The 23592-nt window shown below is 41.0% G+C and overlaps 1 protein-coding gene across 1 annotated transcript in view; it reads right to left on the bottom strand.

The window, feature by feature from the left end:
• The window catches only part of NPSR1 (neuropeptide S receptor 1), a 55588-nt gene extending 46133 nt beyond the window's left edge, over window positions 1-9455 (bottom strand). Inside the window, exon 1 of the mRNA XM_059483250.1 lies at window positions 9309-9455. Within this exon, the coding sequence (XP_059339233.1) occupies window positions 9309-9455 (147 nt within the window). The remainder of the gene's footprint in view (window positions 1-9308) is intronic.
• Window positions 9456-23592: the final 14137 nt, after the last annotated feature.

The raw sequence follows: 23592 nt of genomic DNA, 5'->3' as shown, positions 1-23592 counted from the left end.
TGTCTTGTTCATTCATCAAACAAAAATCCTTTCTTAATAACAGTCCTGGACAAGGTAATTTACAAAAAACATGCCTCAATAATATGTTGTGCAAACATCAGAAGCATTCTGATAAAAAGGAAAATAATAATATCTCCCAAACCTCTTTTGACAAGGGCTTCTTTTGAAATGGGCATTAATAACTACAGTAGATGAGAATGCCATGAGAGACTAGTGTCATAGAGCAGTTATTTCAGGTTAGAAAAGCTACAGATGCTGTTGACATTATTAAAGTCACCAACAAATGAAAGTCAAGAGGATTTCCTTGGTTTGACTCGAGCCATTGCACATATTGCTGTTCCACAAGGCTGCTGTGTTTGCAGCATGGAAGTGCTCAACATCCAGAGAGCATATTCAGGTTTTGCTATGTTTCTCTAAGATTAAAGCCATGTTTAGTCAATGAAGAAAATGCCTCTTCATGGGTGAAATGGAAGCCAGAAAACCTCTCTGAAGACTGTGTGCATTTTCCTTTGGCTGTAAAATGGCTTATAATTTTCTTTCTCTAATTAAATTTCTGAATCCAGAGGCTGGAATAAGTCTAACAAGAGGTGTATTCTGCTTTATATTTGAGGCAGAGATCACTCCTGCAAACCCTTTTAATCAAGACCATATTTAAATCCTTTTGGAGATGTTGGGTGGCATTTTGGTACCACAATGCCATCCCTCCTTCCAGTTCTCCCCAGCCAACTTCCTTGCTCTGTCTTCCCTCAGGATTTGTATCCCTCTTGCTGGGGAGCACCAGCTGTGACTGTGGAATGGGGATATACCTGATAGCCCAGTCCAATGGAGGGGCTGTTCCTCGTGTCTTGAGGTGCAAAAGCCTTTGTCTGATATTAGAGAAGTTGCCTAATAGAGAGAGAGGTTCAACTAGCAATGGGCAAAGATTATTTGTACTTGAACAGAGACCCAATCTAAAACGTTTTAACTGCTGAGGCTGCTCTGGAAAAATTTGGTTTCAGGTAAGAAATGAGGAAACAGAAAAAGGGAGGGAGAGATACTCCATGCCTGGAGTGGCTGACTGGCCTCTTAATATGAGCACTGCAGGCCTGTGGCAACTTCTTGGTCCTGCTGACCTGGCATCTTTCTGCACCATCTTCTTGGTCTCCTGGGTGAAGAAGAGGAATGATTCCTCATATCACAAGCCAGTAGCAGCTTAAGTCTCTGAACAGCTTTTTCTTGACAGTTGATAAACTCTGGGAATACACAAATGATCTTGCCTTTGGTATATTTTAAAAATTATGGGGTTAGCGTAGCAGCAATTGAGATTGTAAGAGAGCTGTAATCATGAAGCAAGCCAAGCAATTTTGCAAGAGTGCTCTTAACACATAAGAAGACTATATAAATCCCCTTGTTAAATTGGGTAACTGTCATGCTCTTGGTCAAGTTCACCACTAGTAGATTGCATTGCACTTTCTTGAAGGAGGGAAAAAAAGAGAAAAATCTTTTTTCATTCTCTAAAATAATCACATTAATTGCAGACCATGCAGAAAAATAGAGCAGTCTAGATTAGCAATTTTTTTTTATCCTACTTTAGAAGATTTGGTATCTTGAACATTGAAAACTGAAAATGTTCAGGATGGATTTGCTATTTTAACATCCCCCATTTAGGATGGAAACTTAAAACCCTTAAAAAACACCAAAAAAAAAAAAACCCCAAAAATAAACCAAAGACCCAAAAAAACCCCCCCAAAACCAGGAGAATTAATTTTCCAGAGGCAGACAGGTGCCATGCAGTTTGACTGATTTCTGTCAGGGATTTATGATCAGCTTATCTCTAAGGCAAATTGCACTTTGGACTGCTACACTGAAGGGAATAAAAGAAATACACCCATTAAGCCAATTAGGGAGTTTTAAAGGTACTGACCAAACCTCTGATATAATAAATTTCATTTTTAAATAAATAAACAAAGCAAAAATAATAAAACACCTCTTTTCCGTACTGCCAGATTCCTACACAGCAGAAACCCTAGAGGAGCCTTCTGGGGTCTAACTGCTGCCTACAATTATCTGGCAGGAGGGTGCAGAGAAGATGGAGCCAGATTCTTCTCAGATGTGCACCATGAAAGGGCAAGAGTCCACAAACAAGGGTTGCAACATGGGACATCTTGGTATGACATTACAGGGAAAGTCTCTTCATGAGGGTGGTCAAGCACCAGGATGGGAACACAGAAAGGTTGTGAGATTTCCATCCCTAGAGATATTCAGAAATTAGGCAGACACTGCCCTGAAAAATCTAGCATCATTTGGATTTGCTTTCAAGTGGCTAGTTCAGGTTACCTCCAGAAGTCCTTCTCTACTTGAATTATTATGCACACACACAAGTATGCATAAGACCTATTTTCTTAACAAGTATTCTTAAAACTAGAAGATACTTAGACATAATCAGATTAGTGCTTTGCCCATGTTGCATATTATTTTTTGTATCACAGAAAAAAGAACAGCTCAGATCTTTCTGGTAATCTTTGCATAACTTAAAATTTGTTCTGCAAGTAAAGAGTATGGCTGTAAGGGCTACTGGCATGGAAATGGGAAAAGCATCGTTGCCTTAAGAAAAAGGACTTTAAAAGTCCTTTTTTAAATATTTACTTGAAGTCCTGAGATGAAGAATCTCTGCCAGGTGTGATCAGCTTAAACTGTGGGCTTCCAGAAATGAAGTGTGATGCCACTGAAGGGGTCATGACTACGGTTATGCTTACCACCTACAAAATAAAGGTTTTTTAATACATAAAAACAAAGAACAAACTTGGTTGGTTAAAATTCTAAGGAAACATCCATCTTTTTTCCTGTGCTGAAACTTTCTACACAAGTTGGGTTGTGAAAAAACCCCACAATGTAACATCAATCTCCTCAAAGAAAGTTGCGTATACGTAAATTATTAACAACAGTTCTGACTGTCAAGAAGGAAAAAAGCAAGGGGCACCAAATATCTTACAAGAAGAGGCACAACAAACATAATACTTGGGCTAGAAATAAGCTTCAAACAGCAACAAATGCTAATGACCTGAATGTGAAGATTCAGATTACTAATTCATCTCCTAATCTTCATAAAAAGAAAAGCTAAAAAAATGGCTGAAAAGCTCTTGATTCATTTGCTGATAGCCTGTGTCTTAATAAGAAAGAAACATAAAACTGGGAAGGTCACTGGAATCTTCAGCCTTGGCTGTCACAAGCAGCAGGAAGTTGTACTGTCCACCCCTGTAATACAAATATGTTTTGAAAGAGGGTTCTCCATCCAGCAAGGCAAAACTGAGAAGATGTTTCTACTCAGATCTCACACAAGGTATTCCTGAAAATTTTGGGAAAACAATTTGATTGACACTTAAAAACCGAGGGGAAACTCATGTGAAGGTAAGAAAGACTGGGAGAAAAGAAAGTTCAAAGCTAAGTTTTATATTTTGTCATTGAAAGTGCTTCCATTATGATTGAATTTGAGAGAAACACATTTCAGCAGGCAACAAGCCCTCTAGGAGTTGATCTTTTTTTGTTGTTTTTAATTAGTGTGGCTGGAATGGAGCCTGATTCAAAGTGCATAAACACCAGTTCAGCCTCGGGTTTGACTCTGGGACTGCTGCTTTCTCATTTAAATGCTACTGGTTGTGCTTGATAGCTCTCCTATCCCCTGTGCAGAGGCTGCCTTCCAACTGATTACTGGGGTTATCCTCCCAGCCCAAGGTTACGGAACATTCTGGCAAAGCTGGGATGCATTGCCACATTAAACCTCCACCAACATATCAAATATTCTGACAACAGTCACTTCCCAAGGAGTCCTTATCATTGTAAAAAACACACAGCTGGAAGGAGCACAAGCTGACTTTTTCTGTTCTGTTGAACTTGAGAAGCAGTTTTGTACGAGTTTGTGTCGATATGGTATTTCACTCATGTTTATGTGTTACATAGAGGAAAGATCTACAAAATTTTCTTCCTTTTAGACTTAGGGAAACAGAAAAGCTGAGAAATAGGCTGAGAAAGTCTATTCACTAAATCAAGACACTTCCTCATGGAAAGGGGCAATTTTGTTATCAAGATGAATTTCTCCTCTTTTTGAAATCTAGCTTTTTTTTTTTTGATTAACCTATGATTTTTAAAAAAACCTATTTATTAGCTCTGACTTCATCACCATGGATGAGCAGGGTCCCTTCAATGCACACAATCTAATGCATGCTAATTGCAATGATCTTTCCAACCTCAACAGCTGAACAAGCCTCCACTCTGTCCCAAAATTCTCTATAGGTGTGATGGCGACAGTCAGTAACAAATGTGATTAATTCAATTCAATTCTGTCACCAAATAGTTCTTATTTGCCATTCTGTTGTGATTTGGTACAAGACAGATAAGAAATGTGGGCAGTGCTGTTCAGTTATTGCAGGATGTTTTACTCATTGCACTCTAGGAAAATTCCACAGAATTAGACAGATATTCCTGATTTAAATGTCATCAGGAAACATACATTTTTAATGGTGTACCTATCTATATTTTTTTAGAATATTTTCAATCTAGAAAGATAATATTAGACCACTCAAAGGTCTATCCATAATCTTATGATTTTTGACAGCCCTATTTAAAACTCCAAAGTGGTGTTTTTCTTAATCACCTAAAATTATTATGTATGCCTCATCGGTAAAATTTAAATATCTCAAAAATGTAAAAAAAAATTATACTTTTTAGGGACATTTACGTAGGAGATGCAGACAGGGGCAAACAGTGTGCCTGTGTGGAGAGCAGGGACAGTAGTATGACGTTTGCTGGTGTAGAACAGCCCAAATTAGCTGCTCAGAGCTTCTCCCTGTTGGGCTGTCAGACTGCCAGTCCCTTCTGTGCTGTGTTTAAGCTGCTGGATGAGGCCAGCCTGGCCAACAACAGGGCAGCAGCCCAAGGAGATCATTCTTATCTCAGGAATAGCAACAGTCATTACAGCACCTTGCAGAGGCTGTGTTCAGGAGTCCCTGACACCTTATTTGTGTAAACCAAATCCTCCTCCTCTCCCCCACCAAAAGATTGCAAAGTTACCTCTGAATTATTTGATATGTCTATTTTCTAAAATGTGTGATTGCATTTGCAGAGATTATTCCAGAAATTTGACAGCACCCATTATTATTTTCCTATTATGTATTCAATGATGGGATGCTCTGTGATCTTTGCTTGAAAATCAGAATGAGAAATAGCATAAGCAAATACTTTTCAGGAGATAAAGAGACTCCTATATTTGGATTAAAGGATAGGGACGTTAGACTGTGACTTCAGCAGTCTCTGAGAACACCTGGAGCCAAATCCATGTAACAGGACAGTCCTACAAAACCTCTCAGCATGCTGGTCTCCTCAGCTCTTTGCTGGTAATGGTAAAAACCCCGACCCTTGTAAAGAGCATTAGCTCCATGGATAAGCAGCCCATGTTCTTAGAGTTGTACTTACTTGTGCTAGATTGTGCTATCCTGTTTAAAATCTGAGCTACATAGGCTAAAACACACAGGTACAGTGAATGCTGCAATGCTGGGGGAGTGCAGTCAAAGACACATTTAAAATAATTTGTGATGGTTTTGATAAGCACACAGTTCCTCCTGAAAGCGGTAACACTTCAATGCCACTGCTGTGCCCTTGCTGCATGGCACGGGGACCAGGTGCGTCAACTTTTGGAGCAGTGATTGGGGCTCCCACTTGGCAAGGGGGGACACTGGGGTTCTCAACAACCTTGGATGTAAACAACAAAACCTTTGTGTCCTGCTTTTTTGTTTCCTGCTGTACAGGTGGGGACTGTACACAGCAGGAAACAAAAAATACTACTTGATGGATTCCCAGCTTTGCTGGGAGGTAGGAAATGATGGTGAGAACACAGTCCCACTGAGAAAACTCACAGTTGCTGTTCCTTTCTCTTTTTGAGCACTCCAAGCTCTACTTTCCTGTGTAAAAGCAGGGCATCTTCTTTCTCAGCAGAGCTCTTAAAAAAGAGATGAACCCTACCCAATCTTTCTGAGGACAAGCACATGCTCCTACCATTGTGAAAACTTCTGGTCTGTTAAGAATCTGGCAGGAGGAGATGCTTCCTCTAGCCCTGACAAAACCTCCCAAACATTGTGCAAAATCATGCCAAACCTATTCTGAGATTCCACCTTTTCTCCAGGCAGGTTTCTGGTTTGTACCCTGTCAGGTTTGCAGAGTTAAGGAGGTCCTAAAGTAGAGGAAGGCTACAGGTATTTGGATGATTTCTGTGCTTTCTGTACTACTGTATTTGGCAGGTGCTATTGATGCTTAGAGCCCTTTTACACATGGATTACACATACACATATGGAGGAGATTGTAAAGGATTGTAATGAACTTTCCTTTGGCTTGGAAGGTTGGAGCTGTAATTAATGCAAATTTACACATCTGTTCTGAATTAGGTGCTGAAGCAGCCAGCAGAATTCCTTGTAGTTTAAGACACTAACCTTCCTGGTATTTTATACCAGGTAGGTATAAAATGCCTGGATACCCCACAAAAAGGCACACAGGAAGAAAGATGATCTGAGTTTTCAGGGACAATTTGCCATGACACAGCAGCAAGACCTAAATAGCAGTGGGAATGAGGCAACGCCTTTGCCATGGAAAGCACCAGCTCTTCTTGCATGCTGAGTGATGCATGGATACACCCAGTCCTGCTCCAAAAGCTGCCATTCTGTATGCCAAGAGTCAGTTTAGTTAGCCCACATGGCCCCAAAATTAGACATCATTAGCAAAGCTTTGATGAGCAGCTGGCCCTTCTGTAGTAATGACTACCAGAAGAAAATCTGCATTCCTCTAAGTGGAGAAAATGTTCCATTTTTTGAGATAAAATAAATCAATAAAATTCTCCTCAGCCTTCCCCCCAAAAAGACAGCAAAAACCTGAACTGGCAAAACATTGTCTAATCTGAAACTCTGCAGGGTTTAGTTGTTAAGCAGAGGAAGAGACAGAAGCGCAAATTTTTTGGGAAGAGAAGCAATCACAGCTCAGCCTTTCTGGCACTGAAATACTCTAATGCACATTATTTTACTTTTGTCATGTTGCCACCACAGTACAACACAGACACTACCTGGGGTGGGTACTGGCCATCCTTTTGCCACTCGGGAGGAAAAGAAGACACCAGCACATGCTCATGTAGTTTGAGCAGCGTGTGAGACACCCTGGCACCTGTCATTGGGTAGAATCATGAAAAAGTCATCAACACAGTTACAGGGTGTCACTCCCTAGTCTCCTTTTATCAGTTTAGATCATGTTTTCCTATGACTGCTTTGCTAAGGTGGGTTACACCTGCATTTTCCAAGCAGAAATAGCTTGTGTGCTCTGTCTGCACATAGGGTCTGGGCTCAGCCTGTGTAGTGACCGCTCACCCCCCCTGCCTTCACAGTCAGCCACAAGCTTCAGTGTGTTTGAAAATCCAAACCCTATTTGTAAGCTATGTTTTGAACACTGAGCTCTGTTTTTCAAATTCATTCAGCCTGTTCCAAACTGAAACTTGAATTGTTTTAGCTGCTTAACTACAGCATTATAAAGAAGAAGATGATGCTGCTTGGCTTGCTGAAGTGGCAAGGACGCAGCCACAATATGGGCAGAGCAGGGGGATGATGATGGCCAGCGGAGTCAACAGGTATCAGCAGCAACTTCCACACGTGGGTTTTACTGAGTGCTGAAATTGCTGGCAGGGAGCCCTGTCTTCCCTGCACTGCAGTCATCAGAGCCGGTGCTTTCTCCTTCCTTTCCTACAGCTGCACCAGCTGTCACTCGTCTCTAGAGTCAAAATATTTCCATGCCTATCAACAGATAGTAATTGATGTGAAATCAGTGAGTCTCCTTGCAAAGTTCATGCTACATGTGCCAGAGCCAGGCATCCGGCAGAGACTCAAGAGCAAGTCTGATGAGAAGCCCTCAGCTACAGAATCGTTTCCTTTAGCTCTGGATGAGCATGCATGACTATCCTTGGTTCCCTAATTATTGTAATTTACTCAATCTCTCCTATTAACGAGCATTTTTCTGCCTGGGGACTTTCTAATCATGGAATTAATTGTCACTTTTACTATTATAAAATATTGCTCCCATGACATTGTTCAGATTTACAGCCCTAACTGTGAAAAGAAGACAGGAGATAAAGAGAAAGTTGTTAAAATATTTTTCTTGTCCCTTGTGATTTTTTTTTCAAGAGCATTTTAGGAGTCTAACATGGAGAGGAGGAATAAAAAATACTTCTCACCCTTGAAATCCTAGTTAGCAAGTATTACCCTAGCAATTTCAAGCAGCATGTTAAAAGAGACCCTCACTAGTTAAGACTGGCCCTATGGATCATCTCTTTCTAAACCAGGGCTGGGAACCTGCTGTAATTCCACTGATTCCACTAAGATTGTGTCAGAGCACTACTACTACTCTCACAGATACAAAATTGCTCCTGAATATATCCCCTTTTACCTCTCATGTTGTCAAATGATGCAAATGCCTGGATCTTTCTTGCTGAAATTGATCTCTTTGGTGCTGAAGTCCAGAAGGAATGGCAGGGCACTCCTAGCCAGACTTTTTAATGACTTGAGCTTGTACAACGTACCATAAAAATAAAGAGATACATGGCATTCAGAACAAAATTAAGCAGTAGCAACAGGCAGAGAAATCTGAAGGAATGTGAGCTTCAGAACTTCTCCAATCTTTTTCCTCCATTTACATATCGCTAGGATGATGTTTAGTATGGAGATGACTGAATACACTTCCCATTCAATTGAACAGCATTCACTACTGAATGACTCATCTAATGCATTCTTAACAACAGATTTCAAAAGACACTGCAACCCCCACTCAACTCACCAACAAACAAACAAACAAATTAGAACCTGTCCCTCACAATTAAAAAAAACCCAAACAACAAAAACCCCGTCTCACTTGTGTACAATATTTGTTACAGCTGGAAAATTGAAAAGAAATCCCTTATGCCAAGATGATGCATCTAAGAAATTGCATTAAAAATGTGTTAAAATAATGCAAGCTTTTGACTAAAGATGCATGTATAATTACAATACCTCTACAGAAAACCAGTACTGTCCTCTCTTGGAAGGGGATAGAGTTAGCTAAGACATGTAAATCTGAAGTTCAATTTCTACAAGTATTTTGCTTTTCAGTAAATGCCTCACACATGCTGTCAGCTGTTTTTGCAGGGAAAAAAACCTACCAATATCTGGGAAAAAAAGTTAAAGAATGTTAGTTGCCTCCCCACATATGTGCTCAAAAAGCTCCAAAGCTGCAAGCATTTGAGAAAAGTAATGCACCCCTTAAAGTAATACCTTAAAGGAATAGTAAAAGGATCCCCACTCCTCTTCTGCCACCACTTCTGTGAAAGTCACCGTTTCAGTGAAAGTGACCAGGGTAAGATCCAGACAGCCGGTGCCTCCCTGGGAGATGCTGGTGGCTTCTGTGGACTTGACCTCCATCCCTGGGTTTTGCTGAAGTTGTCTAGTGCTGGTTTTAGTAAGAGTTAATGCAGCCAGGCTTCTCCTGTAAGAGCGCAGCACAGAACCAGCCTCTCACTGGCTACCAGAGGTGTCGGGCTTCAGTGCAGCTGAGTGATAGGAAAAAAAAAAAAAAGCCAAGCTGGCATTCCTGTGAGCTTTCTTTTGGTACAACTCTGACAACAGCCATCCACATGCTCTTCCCAACAGCAGCAGCCAGTAACAAAGTCAGCACACATGGCCCCAGCCATGTGCTTTGTCTATTCTGGATTACCTGGCACCCCAAGCTGTTAGCTCTGGAGTCAGGCACACCTGTAAAAGCATGGAGCTCTTCCCTGCACTAAACCCAGGAGCCTGGGTATTCCACTCAGCAGCATTGCTTACTTACCTTAGCTGGGCTCGCTATGATGTTGATTACCTTCAGTCTTATGGTATATCCATAAACAAACACCAATATGCTCTCCCATATTAATAAAACCTTATTAAGTTTGTAGGCTTAAGGGACCTGTCAATCTCTACCTGACCTCATAAATAGACCTCTCCCTCACCTCTGCAAAAAGATGGAGTGTGCTGCACACCCAGGAAGGCAGTGCTTTCTTCACCATACAGAAAACCTGTCTGGAAAGGCACAGGTCCTAAATACTTAGAGGCTCAAGACTCTTCAGAATAATCAGGTAATCAATTATATCTCTATTCACCGATTTTCTGGGCACCGATCCCACACACCCTCTGTTTATTCAGATGTTTTTGCCCATCTCCAGTGGCGTCACTCTAGCTGTACACCAAGGTGACAAATGAGAGTGCACTCACCTTTCCTGACCAGAGCTCAAAGTCACTTGTAAATACAGCCTTTGCTCATCTTTGTGAGGATGCTCTGCCCCAATGATAGTGCAATCCTAAGCAGAACTCAAAGTGTTTCACACTCACACCCCACCAATTAAATGTCTCCTTACCTGCTCATGGCAAAACCCAGTCCTGCATTTCTGTAGGTACAGATGGCCATGGGTGAGCTCAGGAGTCTTTAGACTCCTCTCTCTTGCTAGCACAGCACACCTTTTCCCCAGGTGCTGGAGCAGCACTCTCCACAAAATGCCCACGTCGTCCATGTCCCTGATCTTTTTGGGACTGTGCCTATCCCTGCCTGCATGGGCAGCAAGAGAGGGGTCACTAAAAGGCCCTTCAAATCCCAGACCCTGTATTCATAGGGGAAATTAGGGAAATTCAGGTCCAAATTTTGACTCTGAATCCTCCCAAATTAGGACATGCCTGGATCTAGGGCTTTAGACCAGGCTGTTCTAGAGACTGCAGAAACCTCTGTGTGTCTGAGCAATAATCAGGCCCTCCAGAAGATGCTGGAGTCCTCAGAGTCATTCAGTGGAGACATTAGAGGAGGGAATCAGTCTAGACTAGTACAGATAATCAGTACCAGTCAGGAGGCAATCAACTCTGACTAATATGCACCAGTGATCAATATTTAACAGTGACAAATGACTCATGGGTTGGAAATATGAAACAGATAAAAAAGAAATATAAAGAAAAAAGATTAAAAGAAATATTATAGAACCACAACATTTTTGCTGAAAAGCACTGGGGAAATGCTCATATATATTATATAAAAGAGAAGGGAACCATTTTTGCATTTTTTTCTGGCTGATTATACAGGTTGACTTTGAAACTCCGCTCAGTATTTAAGTAGCATCCAACCGTCTTGAAAATACTTTACCATTTTTTTACCCCTCTTCTTCCTTCTTCTAATGTTTCTTTCTTATATTTACAGAATTCTCTTATCTAGAGTCGAAATTTATTACACTGAGCTTTTGGGTTTTTTGCACTTTCATTCCTACAGAGCTGTTAAGCTCAAGCATATTACAGGCGCTAAGAGGCTTCTCAGTATCCACCCCACATGCCAGATCATGGGCAGCTCTCAGGGCTAACCTAGAGTGACTTGTCTTGTGGCTTTGCCAGCTACTTTCTCTAAGTAGTGCTTATGGTGCTGCAAAAGGTTATACCATGCCCTGCTCCAGCACTCTCCGGTCTGCAGAGGCTAATGCAGATTTTCCATCACTAATAGCTTTTCCTCCAGTGAGTATTTCTCAGTTACTGTCTCTGCCGTGTTTTGTTGTCAAAATGCTGTTTAGTCACAGAATTGGAAGCCGTGGGCTGTCTGTGGTACCACATCTAGAATTAGGCTAATTCTCTAGAATAAAATACTTTGGTTTTAAACCACTACAAGTCATTAACAACTCTTTGAAATTTCGTGCTCAGATTTTTTTCCCGACCCCACTCTCCATGGTGATATTAAGCAAATTCTGAAATGAATGGCAAAATAAAATATTTTATGATTGAATCTCAAAAACTTACAAAATGCAAGATCAAATCCTAGAAGCTCCTCTGTGCTGAAGGAATAGCTGATTGAGTCCAGTAACACACTTTGGTTTTTCCTCAGTTGGGACCTTGAAAGCCTCTGAGAACTTTCAAAGTTTTCAGAGATTGAGACAGTTTTACAGGGAGAGAAGTTCAGTCTTCTCTCTGCTTTAATGTAAAATGCTGTCCAATTATTATTGCAAGACAGTTTTTCATCTAATGTATAATAACAAATGCTTCTTCCTTCTTAACCTTTAGAGTGGCTTTTTTTTTTAAAGTCACTGTATTATAGCACTGCACCACAGCATGCTTCATAAGTAGGAAAGATATTTAAATATCCATAAGCAATAAGAATGGATTATATGAAAGAAGAATAGAGAGAACTTGCTTTAGAGGCCTCCTCATTTGCTGTTGCCTTTATCTCAGTCTCAGGAGCTACACACATTTCGTTTTCTTAAATAAGAAAACTTGAAGCAAAGCACCAGAAAACCTAAGAGCATAAATGGTTCCACTGAAAGGTGAAGAGAGTATTCTGTGGTTGCTGTGTGCAGCAAAACTGACACCCTGCATGTGCAGAAACATGGGGGCAGATGTGCAATTTCTATCCTTTATCTCCCCATAGTGGCATGGCACTCCCCTCTGGAAAGAAGAGGAAACCCTGTAAACTGCAAAAAGTGAAACCAGGAGATTGATGTGATGATGTGATGTGATGTGATGTGATGTAATGTGATGTGATGTGATGTGATGTGATGTGATGTGATGTGATGTGATGTGATGTGATGATGTGATGATGTGATGTGGTAGATGTAGGTAGGCAACTCTGGAAAGAAAAGGTAAAAAAAGAAAAGGAAAAACAGGAAGCAATGAATCAAAGTTTTTAAAGATCAAGTAAAAATTAATGATTTTGATTATTTAAGCCTGAAATTCCTCATGCAAAAACTCTGGTCTTTCCTGCACAGCAGCCGTGAAATGCAATAGGTGGAGATGGTTCATTTTGTGCATCACAGTGTGGATGCTCCATGGCAGGCAGAGGTGCCATCACAGAGGATGTTACACCCCAAAACTCAGCAGCAGTAGGAGGAGGGACTGGGCAGGAATATCTGGTTCCTCCTCTGCTATCTGTTTCTGTATCTTGACTTCCCTGGCAGAAACTGTTGTGTGGCAGTATTTTTGTGCATGATGCAGATAACCTGCCAAAAGCCAGCCAGTGTAAATATTCTAATGTGTCAAATTTTAAAAAAGATTAGGTACATCTGAAATGGGCAGAAAAAAGATCTGCTCAAGTATATTATTTTTACTGAGACTTTATGCTAGATTTCATTTTGTTGTATTTAGGCATCGTTCAGAGTAAAATTGAAAAAATATTTGGTTTTCTGCTCTTTGGAGCTTTGGCACCCAGGAGTAGTTAGGCATAATCATATTAAATGTAAAGAACAAATAACGGTATCAGACTGTGGGAAGAAAGAAAATGAGATATTTCTTACTTCTAAAAGAGCAGCAAGTTAATTGCTTTTCTGTAAAAAAAAACCCCCACGCTTATCCAAATCTTTATATGCCAGATTTGGAAGAGGAAATTTAGCCTGCTCTTCCTAGTGCTCAGGTCCTCCCCAAAAGCTGAACATTTGGGGCAACTCAGAGGGACTCAGCTGCTGGTTCTGGAGCACAGCACCACTTTAGAGTGGTGTGCCCTCATCCCCGCTGCACAGGAGAGCAGAACTGACACATTGGTGACACAATTCCTGTTGTCTGTCAGAAACTCATTCTCCTTTGACTTAACAAGCTGCTCAGCACATGCATTGTGTTCCTCTGGCGCCGTGCATCCAGAGGGATGCAGACCTGGACACCCCGGGTAGGCAATACCCAAACAGGCTGCATTGATTGCCTCAAATCTGGAACCAAAAACATCTCCACGTGGTCCCAGCGCCTGGGATGTGGCTGGGAAGGGATGCCCATGTTTCTGGACTCTTGTAGGTCATTGCTGTGTGTGAAACAGAGGATTTCATGTGTGCCTTACTTAAGATGCAAGTATTCCACCACACATTTGTACTCACATTTATACAATTTTTGAGCCCCTCCAGGTGGAGATGACATCAAATTTCTAAATCTTTAAGACTAGAAACAGCAATGATATTTTATGGGCTAAATAAAAAGATACTGGATTTTCTTGACAGAAACCCCTAATATCCATCCTCCATCCTCCAGAATGAAGTGGCTGTTACTAGGATTAAAAAATTTGGGAGTCAAAGTAAGATTTCAGAAGCTGGTTATAACCTCCTCCCAAACATTTAGTTTCAGGATCTGCATCCCAAAGCAGGACCTGGTAGCAGCATGTTGACACTGCCAAACTTAGCCATTCCCAGGATGCTCTTTGTGAGGTGTGAATTTCAGCTACACTCTGCAGAGACTCCAGGGGCCACAGGGCCAACTAACAGCACACTGTGTTCACTGCATCCCTAAATTTCTTGCTTCTGGAGTTAGAGTCCAGTAAGCACAGCTGAAAAGCCCTTCTCTTTGATGGAAAAGTTTGAGTTTGATTTTCATCCAGAATCTGTATAAACTTAATTTTGAAATATTGAAAGCATCACAGAATTAGATAACTGTTCTCTGCTGGGCTCCAGGCTGATCTTTCTCACCTGTCAAGTCTCTATCCAGCTTTGAATCAGATCCCCAAACTGACAGAAAGTTGAATTTTCCTCTAATGTCAGTTTTGAATCAGATCTTTTGCAAATGCTTAGATTTTACCCACAGTAAAACGCTAGAGTTTCAAAAATCACTGAGCATTTTTATAATAAATAATAAAATGCGAGTTGGTGGTTTCTCTTTCTTATATAATTTAAACAATTTTATTTTTTTTAAATAGGAGATTTTTCCTCATCTCTATTACTCGTTGTTGTCTTATTCCAGACTGGTTCATTTTGCAAAAGGGATGCACAGCCATTTCTCATTTCTTGTTAAGAAACGTTTGCAGAAGAATGAGGAATCCTTAAGGGATTATCTTTGAAAAGAAGCAAGCAGATAAAGAAAACATGGAGATGAATGTCATTAAATATGAATATTGTGTTAGTGGAACTGTCAGACACCCTGAGATTTCAAATCCCTTCACTCTGTTCCTCTCAATATTACCATCAAGGAAATCATATATTTTGCAAGGGCCTGATTCTCTATTCATTTAGTGTGTTGCAGAGCGGAATTTTTTCTTGTTCTGTGACTAGAATGGCAAGCAGCTTCCACAAAAAATGAGCCAAGCCCCATGAACTGAAACAGATGCCTGATGAATGTACATTCCTATAAAATATTGAGACAGTCAACATAGTCACTTGGAGTGTTCTAACTTTTCAAGAGCTGAGCAGGTGGCCAAAATGTATGGCATCCATCAGGTGCTGGCATGTAGTTATGTGTACAGGTGCCAGTACGTAGGTAGAATAAATGCACAGCTCGCATCACCACCAGAAAGATTTTTCCTTCAAAATCTTCCACTTCCAATTGCCAAGGTACTGTCTGCCCTTCTCAAAGGACTGCAGCTGGAAAGGGAAAAGAGCACAGAAATAAAGCCAAGGTGCCAAAAGGGGAAGGTAGCTTCTGGTGAGCCCAGGCCAGCTCCCAGCACAGCCGGCAGGAATGCAGCCAACCCTTCGACTGCATCGCCCGGCACACCGTATGCTCATTAACAAGGCAACTGCAGGGAACAAAGCACCAGCCATATGCTTGTCCTGCCCTGCTCCTCCCTCTGCTTAAGATCCCATTTAACTACAATGAGCACCAATGTACTTTCAGAGGAGGGCCAAGAGGCTGTGCAGACACGGGTACTAGATCCTATTTTGTCTACAGCTGGCATCAGCAGCTTGTTGTAAAATCTCCTGAGCCACAGGCCAGAGACTCAGCAGTCCAAAGCTCTGTTTGCCACAGTACAGGAAGGCCATTGGAGGAAAATTGGGTTCAGGATTTCCAAAAGCCAACTTCTTAGCCACTTCTGACACATAATGCATTTAATAACCATTAATAAGAATCTTTTTCAATTCTATTTTCACCTTGTTGTTTAGAAGAAATTTTCTTTCCTTCTCCCATTTTTAATTGAACCAAAACCAATTTAACAGGTTGTTGGACAAGATGATCATTGTAGGTCCCTTCCAATTGAAAATAGTCTCATCTGGTCACTTCTATACTGATTCTTAATTCATCTTAATCTGCAGAGTATGGATAACCACATCATATCTGCTTTGGGAGAGGAATACTCCCCTCCTCCCACTCCTTACCTTTCTTTCTGCTACCTCTGGTGAGTGCACCAAGAGGTCATTTCCATTATTCCCATTCAAGCCTGCACTGATATAGGAATTACTCCCCTGTTAGATTTCAGAGGATGCCCGGATCTTATTAACATCTCTCTTCTTCTCCAGGGGATGATCCAATGGCTAAGACTCAGGCTTGGAGTTCAGGGAAGACAGTAAGCACCTTGCTCTTTTGCACATACCCATTCTGACCCTGACCTTTCTCCTGTCCCATAAGAAAGAGCTTTGGAAAGCAAAGAAACTCAGGCCCTTCTGGATCTCATTCCCCATTCACCTGGATGCTCCTGCCTGCATAGTTATCCCCAGCTCTGGGTACATGCTGGTCCGTGGCTGAGCAATTAACTCAGTTATAAATAAGAAACCCAGCCCAGTTCCATAAGCTGGCCCCTGGGTTGAGCTATGATAGGGTGGATTTGAATACATTTGACTTCACCCAGTCACATTCCACTCTAAACTGCAGACACCTCACTGGCACAGAAGCTGGGTGGTGTTTAAGCCAGACCAGTGAGCTGTCTGCACTGGGAGATTCAAATCCTCCTGCTTAAGGAGGGTGAGGACAATAAAACAGGCTGCTGTCCCATGAGAATCCTGGGGTATGTGTTGTCTCTGTCTCCAACCACCAACTCCATGTGACATGTGGTGAGGATCCAACTCAGCCATTTACAGCAAGCAACCGCAGTATTGCAGGAAGACAGGAACTGCAGTGGAATATTGCCATGAGCAGCAGAACAGTTGCTGCAAACAGGCAGTGGGACAGCAGAAAAGCAGTGGGAATTGCTGCGGGCAGCAGAAAATGGCTGCGAAATCCCAATGGTAGGCAGCAGATTATGCCCTGTGGTTTCAAACCCCCCTTTGCAGATTGGAATCACCATCAGGACCATGGGAGCGTGGACCTCTGCACCAGAAGTACCCGTTCTGAAGATATGGACTTCCTTTTTTAAAAAACAAGGGATTAATTATGACAAGTGGGCTCTGCTGGCCCTGCTCACGTGGTACAAAAGCCACAAACTCGATGTGTCTGAAAAGACCTCCTCAGACTTATTAACCTGGGAGAGAACTGGCTGAAATATACTTGCTGCAGCCTCCATTGGTGATGACACAAGGCATTAATGTTATAAACCATGACTCAGGTTGTGGGTGTTCAAAGACCTAACATGGTTTGCACTGTTGAAATGCCTAAGGCAAAGCCTTTGCAGATAAAGGTCAGTGGAATGATTGGCACAGGGGCAGACATAACTCTGCCAACATATGGCCTACAACACTTGCAGGATCTGCCATTGCTGGCCTCTGAGGGCCACACGGAGCTCCTTGAGCAGCAATCCTGTGTTGATGAAAAATCCTGAGGGCCAAAGAGCTACAATCTGGCCTTACATCACTGAACCTGTGGGGAAGGGATGTTTTTTCTGCATGGGGAGTGCGGATGGGAATGGATTTTTAACAGAGGCCATTTTAAACAGAATGGATTTTTAACTGTATTAAAGTGTGCAAGGTATCCCATACCAGCTCTGAAATGGCGTACTACTCAGCCTGTGTGGATACCACGGTGGCCCCTTGAGAAAGAAAAGCTAGATGCCCTAAAATCATTAGTACAAGAACAGCTAGCTCAAGGACACACAGAGCCATTTAGGAGCCCTTGGAATGCCCCTGTATTTGTTGTACTAAAGAAATCTGGTAAATGGAGTTTGCTCCATGACCTAAGAAAAATCAATTTTGTGATGGAGGGCACGGGCGCTTTGCAAGCTAGTGTGCCTTATCCTACAATGATACCTGCCTCCTGGGACATCCTGATTGTGGACCTGAAGGATTGTTTTTTCACTGTTCCACTGCACTCAGATGATACCCCAAAGTTTGCCTTCCATTAATAATGCTGTACCAATGCAACACTACCAATGGCAAGTTCTTCCTCAAGACATGAGAAACAGCCCTACAATCTTTCAGTGATGTGTTGCACAAGCACTCTCATCAGTGAGAGAGCAGTTTCCAGGGGCCTACCGCTATCACTACATGGATAACATTTTGATTGCAACCTGAACACAAAAGGAACTCTCACAGATTCAGCCAAGCCTGCTACAAGCATTAAAAACACTTGGACTGCAGGTAGCACCAGAGAAGGTGCAGCAGCAAGAACCCTGAAGATATCTGGGACTCAAAATATTGAACCAAACTGCTCAGCCACAAGCAATTCAATTTTCAACCAAAATTCAGACTCTAAATGATGCACAAAAACTTTTGGGTACTATCAATTGGGTCAGATCATATCTAGGTTTAACCAATTCCCAATTAGCACCCTTATTTGACCTCCTAAAAGGTGATCCTGATTTAACTTCCTCCAGAAAATTAACCTCAGAGGCAAAAGCTGCTCTTGAAACAGTAGAGCAAGCTATCACAAACTGACAAGTCCATCAGATATGCCCAGAGGTGTGCATCACTGTGTTCATTCTTATTGTTAATTTTCATCCTACTGGTATTATTGGACAGTGGAATACAGACAGGCTTGATGCTTTGCACATTCTAGAGTGGGTGTTTTTACCTCACCAACAAAAAAAGACCCACCATCTTTGAGCTAATTACACAGTTAATCATCAAATGTCGTCACAGGTGTTTACAATTGAATGCTAGAGATCCTTCACAAATTATTATTCCTGTGACACAAGAGCAGTTTGAATGGTGTTTTGCTAACTGTACAGCCTTGCAAAGTGCCTTGCAAAATTTTTCAGGACAAATCACTTACCACTTACCAAGCCATATATTACTAAAATTAAGTGGCTAAACTGCACTGTCTCTGAAACCTCTAAATACCAAACACCCTTAAAAAGTGTTACAGTGTTTACTGATGGTTCTGGGAAAACAGGAAAGTCCACTGTGAAAGAAGAAGGTGAGTGGCAAACATTGGAGGGATATGAGAATGGATCACTTCAAATAGTAGAGCTACAGGCTGTAGCTGTGGCTTTCCAACATTTTCCCCACACTCTGCTAAGTGCTGTAACTGATTCTGCAAATGTGGCTGACATCACACAAAGATTAGACCAACCACTACTAAAGAAAAATTATAATGCACAACTATTTAACTTAGCAAAAACTCTATGCCTTACTATCCAAGCCAGAACTTGCCCTTATTATATCCTACACATCAAGAGTCACACAAATTTACCAAGTTTTATCACAGAGGGCAACACCAGCCCTGCTTGAATAGCATCACAACAAGATACACTAGTACAAGCAAAGGCATCACGTAATTTTTTCCACCAAGGTGTTTGAGCCTTACAGCAGCACTTTCAGCTGTCAAACACAGAGGCTTGTAATATTGTTAGCACCTGTGCTGACTGCCAAGGTCACACTGCACCACTGCAGATGGTGATAAACCCTTGTGACTGTGTGCTTTGCAAATCTGGCAAACTGATGTCACACACATCCCTGAATTTGGCCGCTTAAAACATGCACATGTCTCAATTGATACTTTTTCATCAGCAATATGGGGTACAGTACACACAGGAGAAAAAGGTCAGGATGCCATCACACACAGGAGATCAACTTTTGTGGCTTTGGGCATCCCTCACATCATCAGAACAGAAAATGGCCCTGCATACACTTCACGGAAAACTAGACCATTTCTACAACTCCAGGGTGTGTCACAGCAAACTGGTATTCCCCATTTAGCAACTGGACAGGCCATTTTAGAAAGGGCACATAGCACTTTAAAATGTTTCTTACATCAAAAAAAAAGGGGAATATATGATGAAATCCCACAGAGCAGAGTAACAAAAGCTGTTTACACGTTGAACCATTTAACAGTATTAGAAAAGTCCCAGAACCCAGTTATTTTGAATTACTTCTTATCACTACAATCATCCTGTGATGTTCAGCTTGCCCAAGGCAATAGTGAGAGACTTCCTCACCAATACATGGTGGGGGTTCTTGGGATCTTATTACCTGGGGTTGGGGACTCTTGAAGTGACAGTTCATATAAGGACTTCGTTTGTTTACAAATTATTTTTTCCTGTTTACAAGCTGTTTTTTCTGTTTACAGATCGTTTTTCTAGTAGTTGGGTTTTTCTCTAGCAGTTCTAAGGGTTAAATGGTTTATTGTTTTTAAAGTTGTGACTTGTAACTATAAGCAGGCAACCTCTGGCATGTTAGCCTGAAGGATGGTGATCTCGCCTAACAGCTCCTGGAAGTGGGTGCTGCAACTTCAAGTGGTGCATGGACACTGGTAGCTGGGGAAGCTAGGTTTGTCAAATTAAGTAAAAGGCCTCATTCACATTAGGCCACACCATTGGTGCTCAAGTTCCAGATTGGAGCCAGTGAAATCAGCAGTAACTAAAACTGCGCCAAGCAGGAGCAGAAGGTTTTAAAAAACTGCAAGTCTAGGTGAAGTTTAAAATTGAAGTTCCAAACATAGCAAAAAGATTGCAATTAATGCATAAGAACATGTTTTCAGACTACACTGCCGCCTTTAATCTCTGATCATATAGTACTTCAGATGCTACAGAGATAGAAGGGGGCAACAAAGGGAATTGGTCTAATCCATCAACACTAAAACCTTGGGGAAAAAAACAGTACAAACCACAATGTAGGTCAAAAAATATGCCCATAGAGAAGTACTGGGAAGAAAAGTAAGTGTGGGAAGAAAAAAATTTAAATGCCTGCATCCCTGTTCTTCTTTTCTATGGAAGAAGTTGTACCTGAAGTAATGAATACACTCTGTCTTGTGGCGATGAGCAGCAGAGTGGAGTTACAGATTTACAGCAGAGGTAGAAAGCCATTAGATGAATTGCAGGACCTTTTATTACCAATTGCAATTTCATGGCAGGGTTATTATTTATTAAATACAGGAGCAGCCAGTTGAATTCTTACTGCTCTTTGGCTTAATTCCACTTATAAAAAGGCTGAAGAAATTACAAAGAGCAGACTAATAGTGCTCTGCAGTAGCAGGCTTCTTTCTCACTGCCTTCACCTGGACGCACACACACACACACACACACACACACACACACACACAGAGAGAGAGAAATTTAAAAAGTCATTGTATGGAAGGGGAACAAGTCATATCCAATTTCACTTTAAAAAATCTAAGGTATATTGAAATAAATGCACTGTACTGCTATCATTATTGCACCTGAAGAGCAGTTTGGACGAGGTAACACCCTCAAGTACTGAGGTTCAGTTTTTTACCGTCTCCAGAATAAACACATGAAATGACATGACCCAAGTCAGAATTACTAAGTGGGTGGGGGGAAGGAGATAATATTTGCCATAATATAAAATTGCATCCCAGGTCATCTTCATGAAGAGAGATTGTGTATATTTTCAGGCAGCAAAAGGGATGAGCTATTCAAACCTCAGCAGCTTTGTACCAGCACTTATTTTGAATTCCCTGAACCGCAGAGCAGTGGAAAGGAAGAGGAACCAGAAAGAAGTGAAGAAATACCCACTGAAGAAACTGTCTCAGCATGGCTCAAATCTCTAAGGCTTTGTTCATGCTTATCTGTCACTGCACACTGGCACAAGCAGGGTGTTTAATAACTTCGTTTGCCAGAAAAACAAGTGCTATAAAAAAAAATTCTTTTTAAAATTTATTTTAATTAGTGTTTGGCAAATAATTTAAAAAAAGATTCAGCAGGAGCAAAAAATATGTATAAAATTTCTGTAAAATATAGTTTGTATATAAAAAAGTAGTCTTCTGCAAGCCAGCTATTTTTAGACTATAATGTAAATGTAGATTAGTCTGGTGTGATACAAGCCTTCATTTCCAAAATAACATAGTCCTTTGCTAATATATTTTTCAGGCATACTTCTTCATATATTATCTGATATTCCTTAGCAGTACATTGATGTTCCTGATCACACTGTGAAATATATTTTCATTAAAAATGTGGAAATGAACTGCTATCATTTCCATTTCTGCACAAATAAAACCACTCAATTACGGTTCCAATCCAATGAAGAAGTGAAACAGGACTGCTTCACATGCTGACTTGAACACAGAAAACACAGTTGAAAGAAACAATATTTTCTAAAGAAAATTACAAAATTTAGCAATCAGTTTCAGGTTGTGGATACAGTTGCTCTAAGTGTCCTCATCCCCAGTGACCAAACAGGCAAATTCTAACTAGGCAGATAAACTCAATCCAGCATTTTTATGTTCCCACATTTTGAGACTGTTGTGCCTCTTAGATCACCCGCATTTGAATAAGGTGACAATGATGTGGATATCTCGTGCTAATGATTCTTTGCTCACCGTTGTAAATGTGAGCATTATGATACAAATGCTCAGAGAAATGGGAATAGGGTGCTGTTGTTGGAGTGGGCACGATTTCCCTCACAATGGCATTGCACACAGGCAGCCCTCACGAGCTAGATGAGGACAGATGCTTTATGTGCAGTAAGCTGAGGACCTGCAGCATCAGATCTTCATGCAAATAAATGGGCTCAGCCCTTTTCAGCTCACAGGTTGTACCCAAGTATGAGAGCAGCTGTTCTGCCTTGCTGCTTTTGGGAGGTAAGCTGTGGATTCTTTTCTCATGTGCGTATATGTATAAGCCGAGATGATTTACTGTCTATACAGACAAAACAACATCTCCTTTAGTTAGCTGAGAAATTTCCAGTGCCTGTCCAAACATACCTCTGAAACAGGTAATATTGTTCTTGTACTAAAGGAATACAGGATAAAATAATAAGTATCATCTAGGAAGCAGGAGTGCGAGAAGTTTCAAGTGCATAACAGTGGTGTGGGCGGAATATATGAAGTAGCAAATACAATACCCAATTTGCTAAAGTCATTAGAAGCAAACCAGAAATCAGTGTGGGAGACATTCGTTGCACCTGCTGCTCAGAGCTAAGTTTTCAGAACTTTTTAAGATACCAAAATTGTCGAAGAGTTCCTAAGGTTTTATCTCTGGAACAGAAAGAAAATTGGAAGGGAAAAAAATTATTGTTATGCATCCACATGTAGCAAGCCAGTGAGAGATTAAACGAAGGAAAAGGAAAATGCCTCTATGCTCAAAGCGTTCAAAGCTTTTGTAGCACAATTTGCTTCAGGAGAAAATAATGTTTTCTGTGGTTATGAACTTGCAAAAAAGATTCCAGACTTTATATGAACTGCTGCTCGGGGATTAGATGAGGATTTAATATCTTTCTCAGAGAAAGGATTAATTAAAATCTGTCTTCTTTGGGAAGGTGATGAGCAAAATAATTTCATATGCATACAGAGCTTTTGAATTTTTTCTCTACAGAAATGAAATGTATTTGGTGACTTCTCATTTCGTATCTTTTTCTTCAAAAAAAGGAATAATTTTATATTTTTATTCATAGGACTAGCTGAAGGGATTTTAACATGCTTTCAAAATGTCAAAAAAAAATTGAATCATGGGAGTCTCCTTTAGAAAACTTTGAAAATCTGGTGTTAGGAGTTGAAGAAATACTGCTTGAATATCACTAGAATCTGTCCTTTTGCTACATATTTCACCATG

Source organism: Ammospiza nelsoni, chromosome 1 (assembly GCF_027579445.1).
Source record: "Ammospiza nelsoni isolate bAmmNel1 chromosome 1, bAmmNel1.pri, whole genome shotgun sequence".
NCBI lineage: Eukaryota > Metazoa > Chordata > Aves > Passeriformes > Passerellidae > Ammospiza > Ammospiza nelsoni.
The sequence above is the reverse complement of the archived record's forward strand: the minus strand, read 5'-3'. Positions and strand labels throughout refer to the sequence as shown.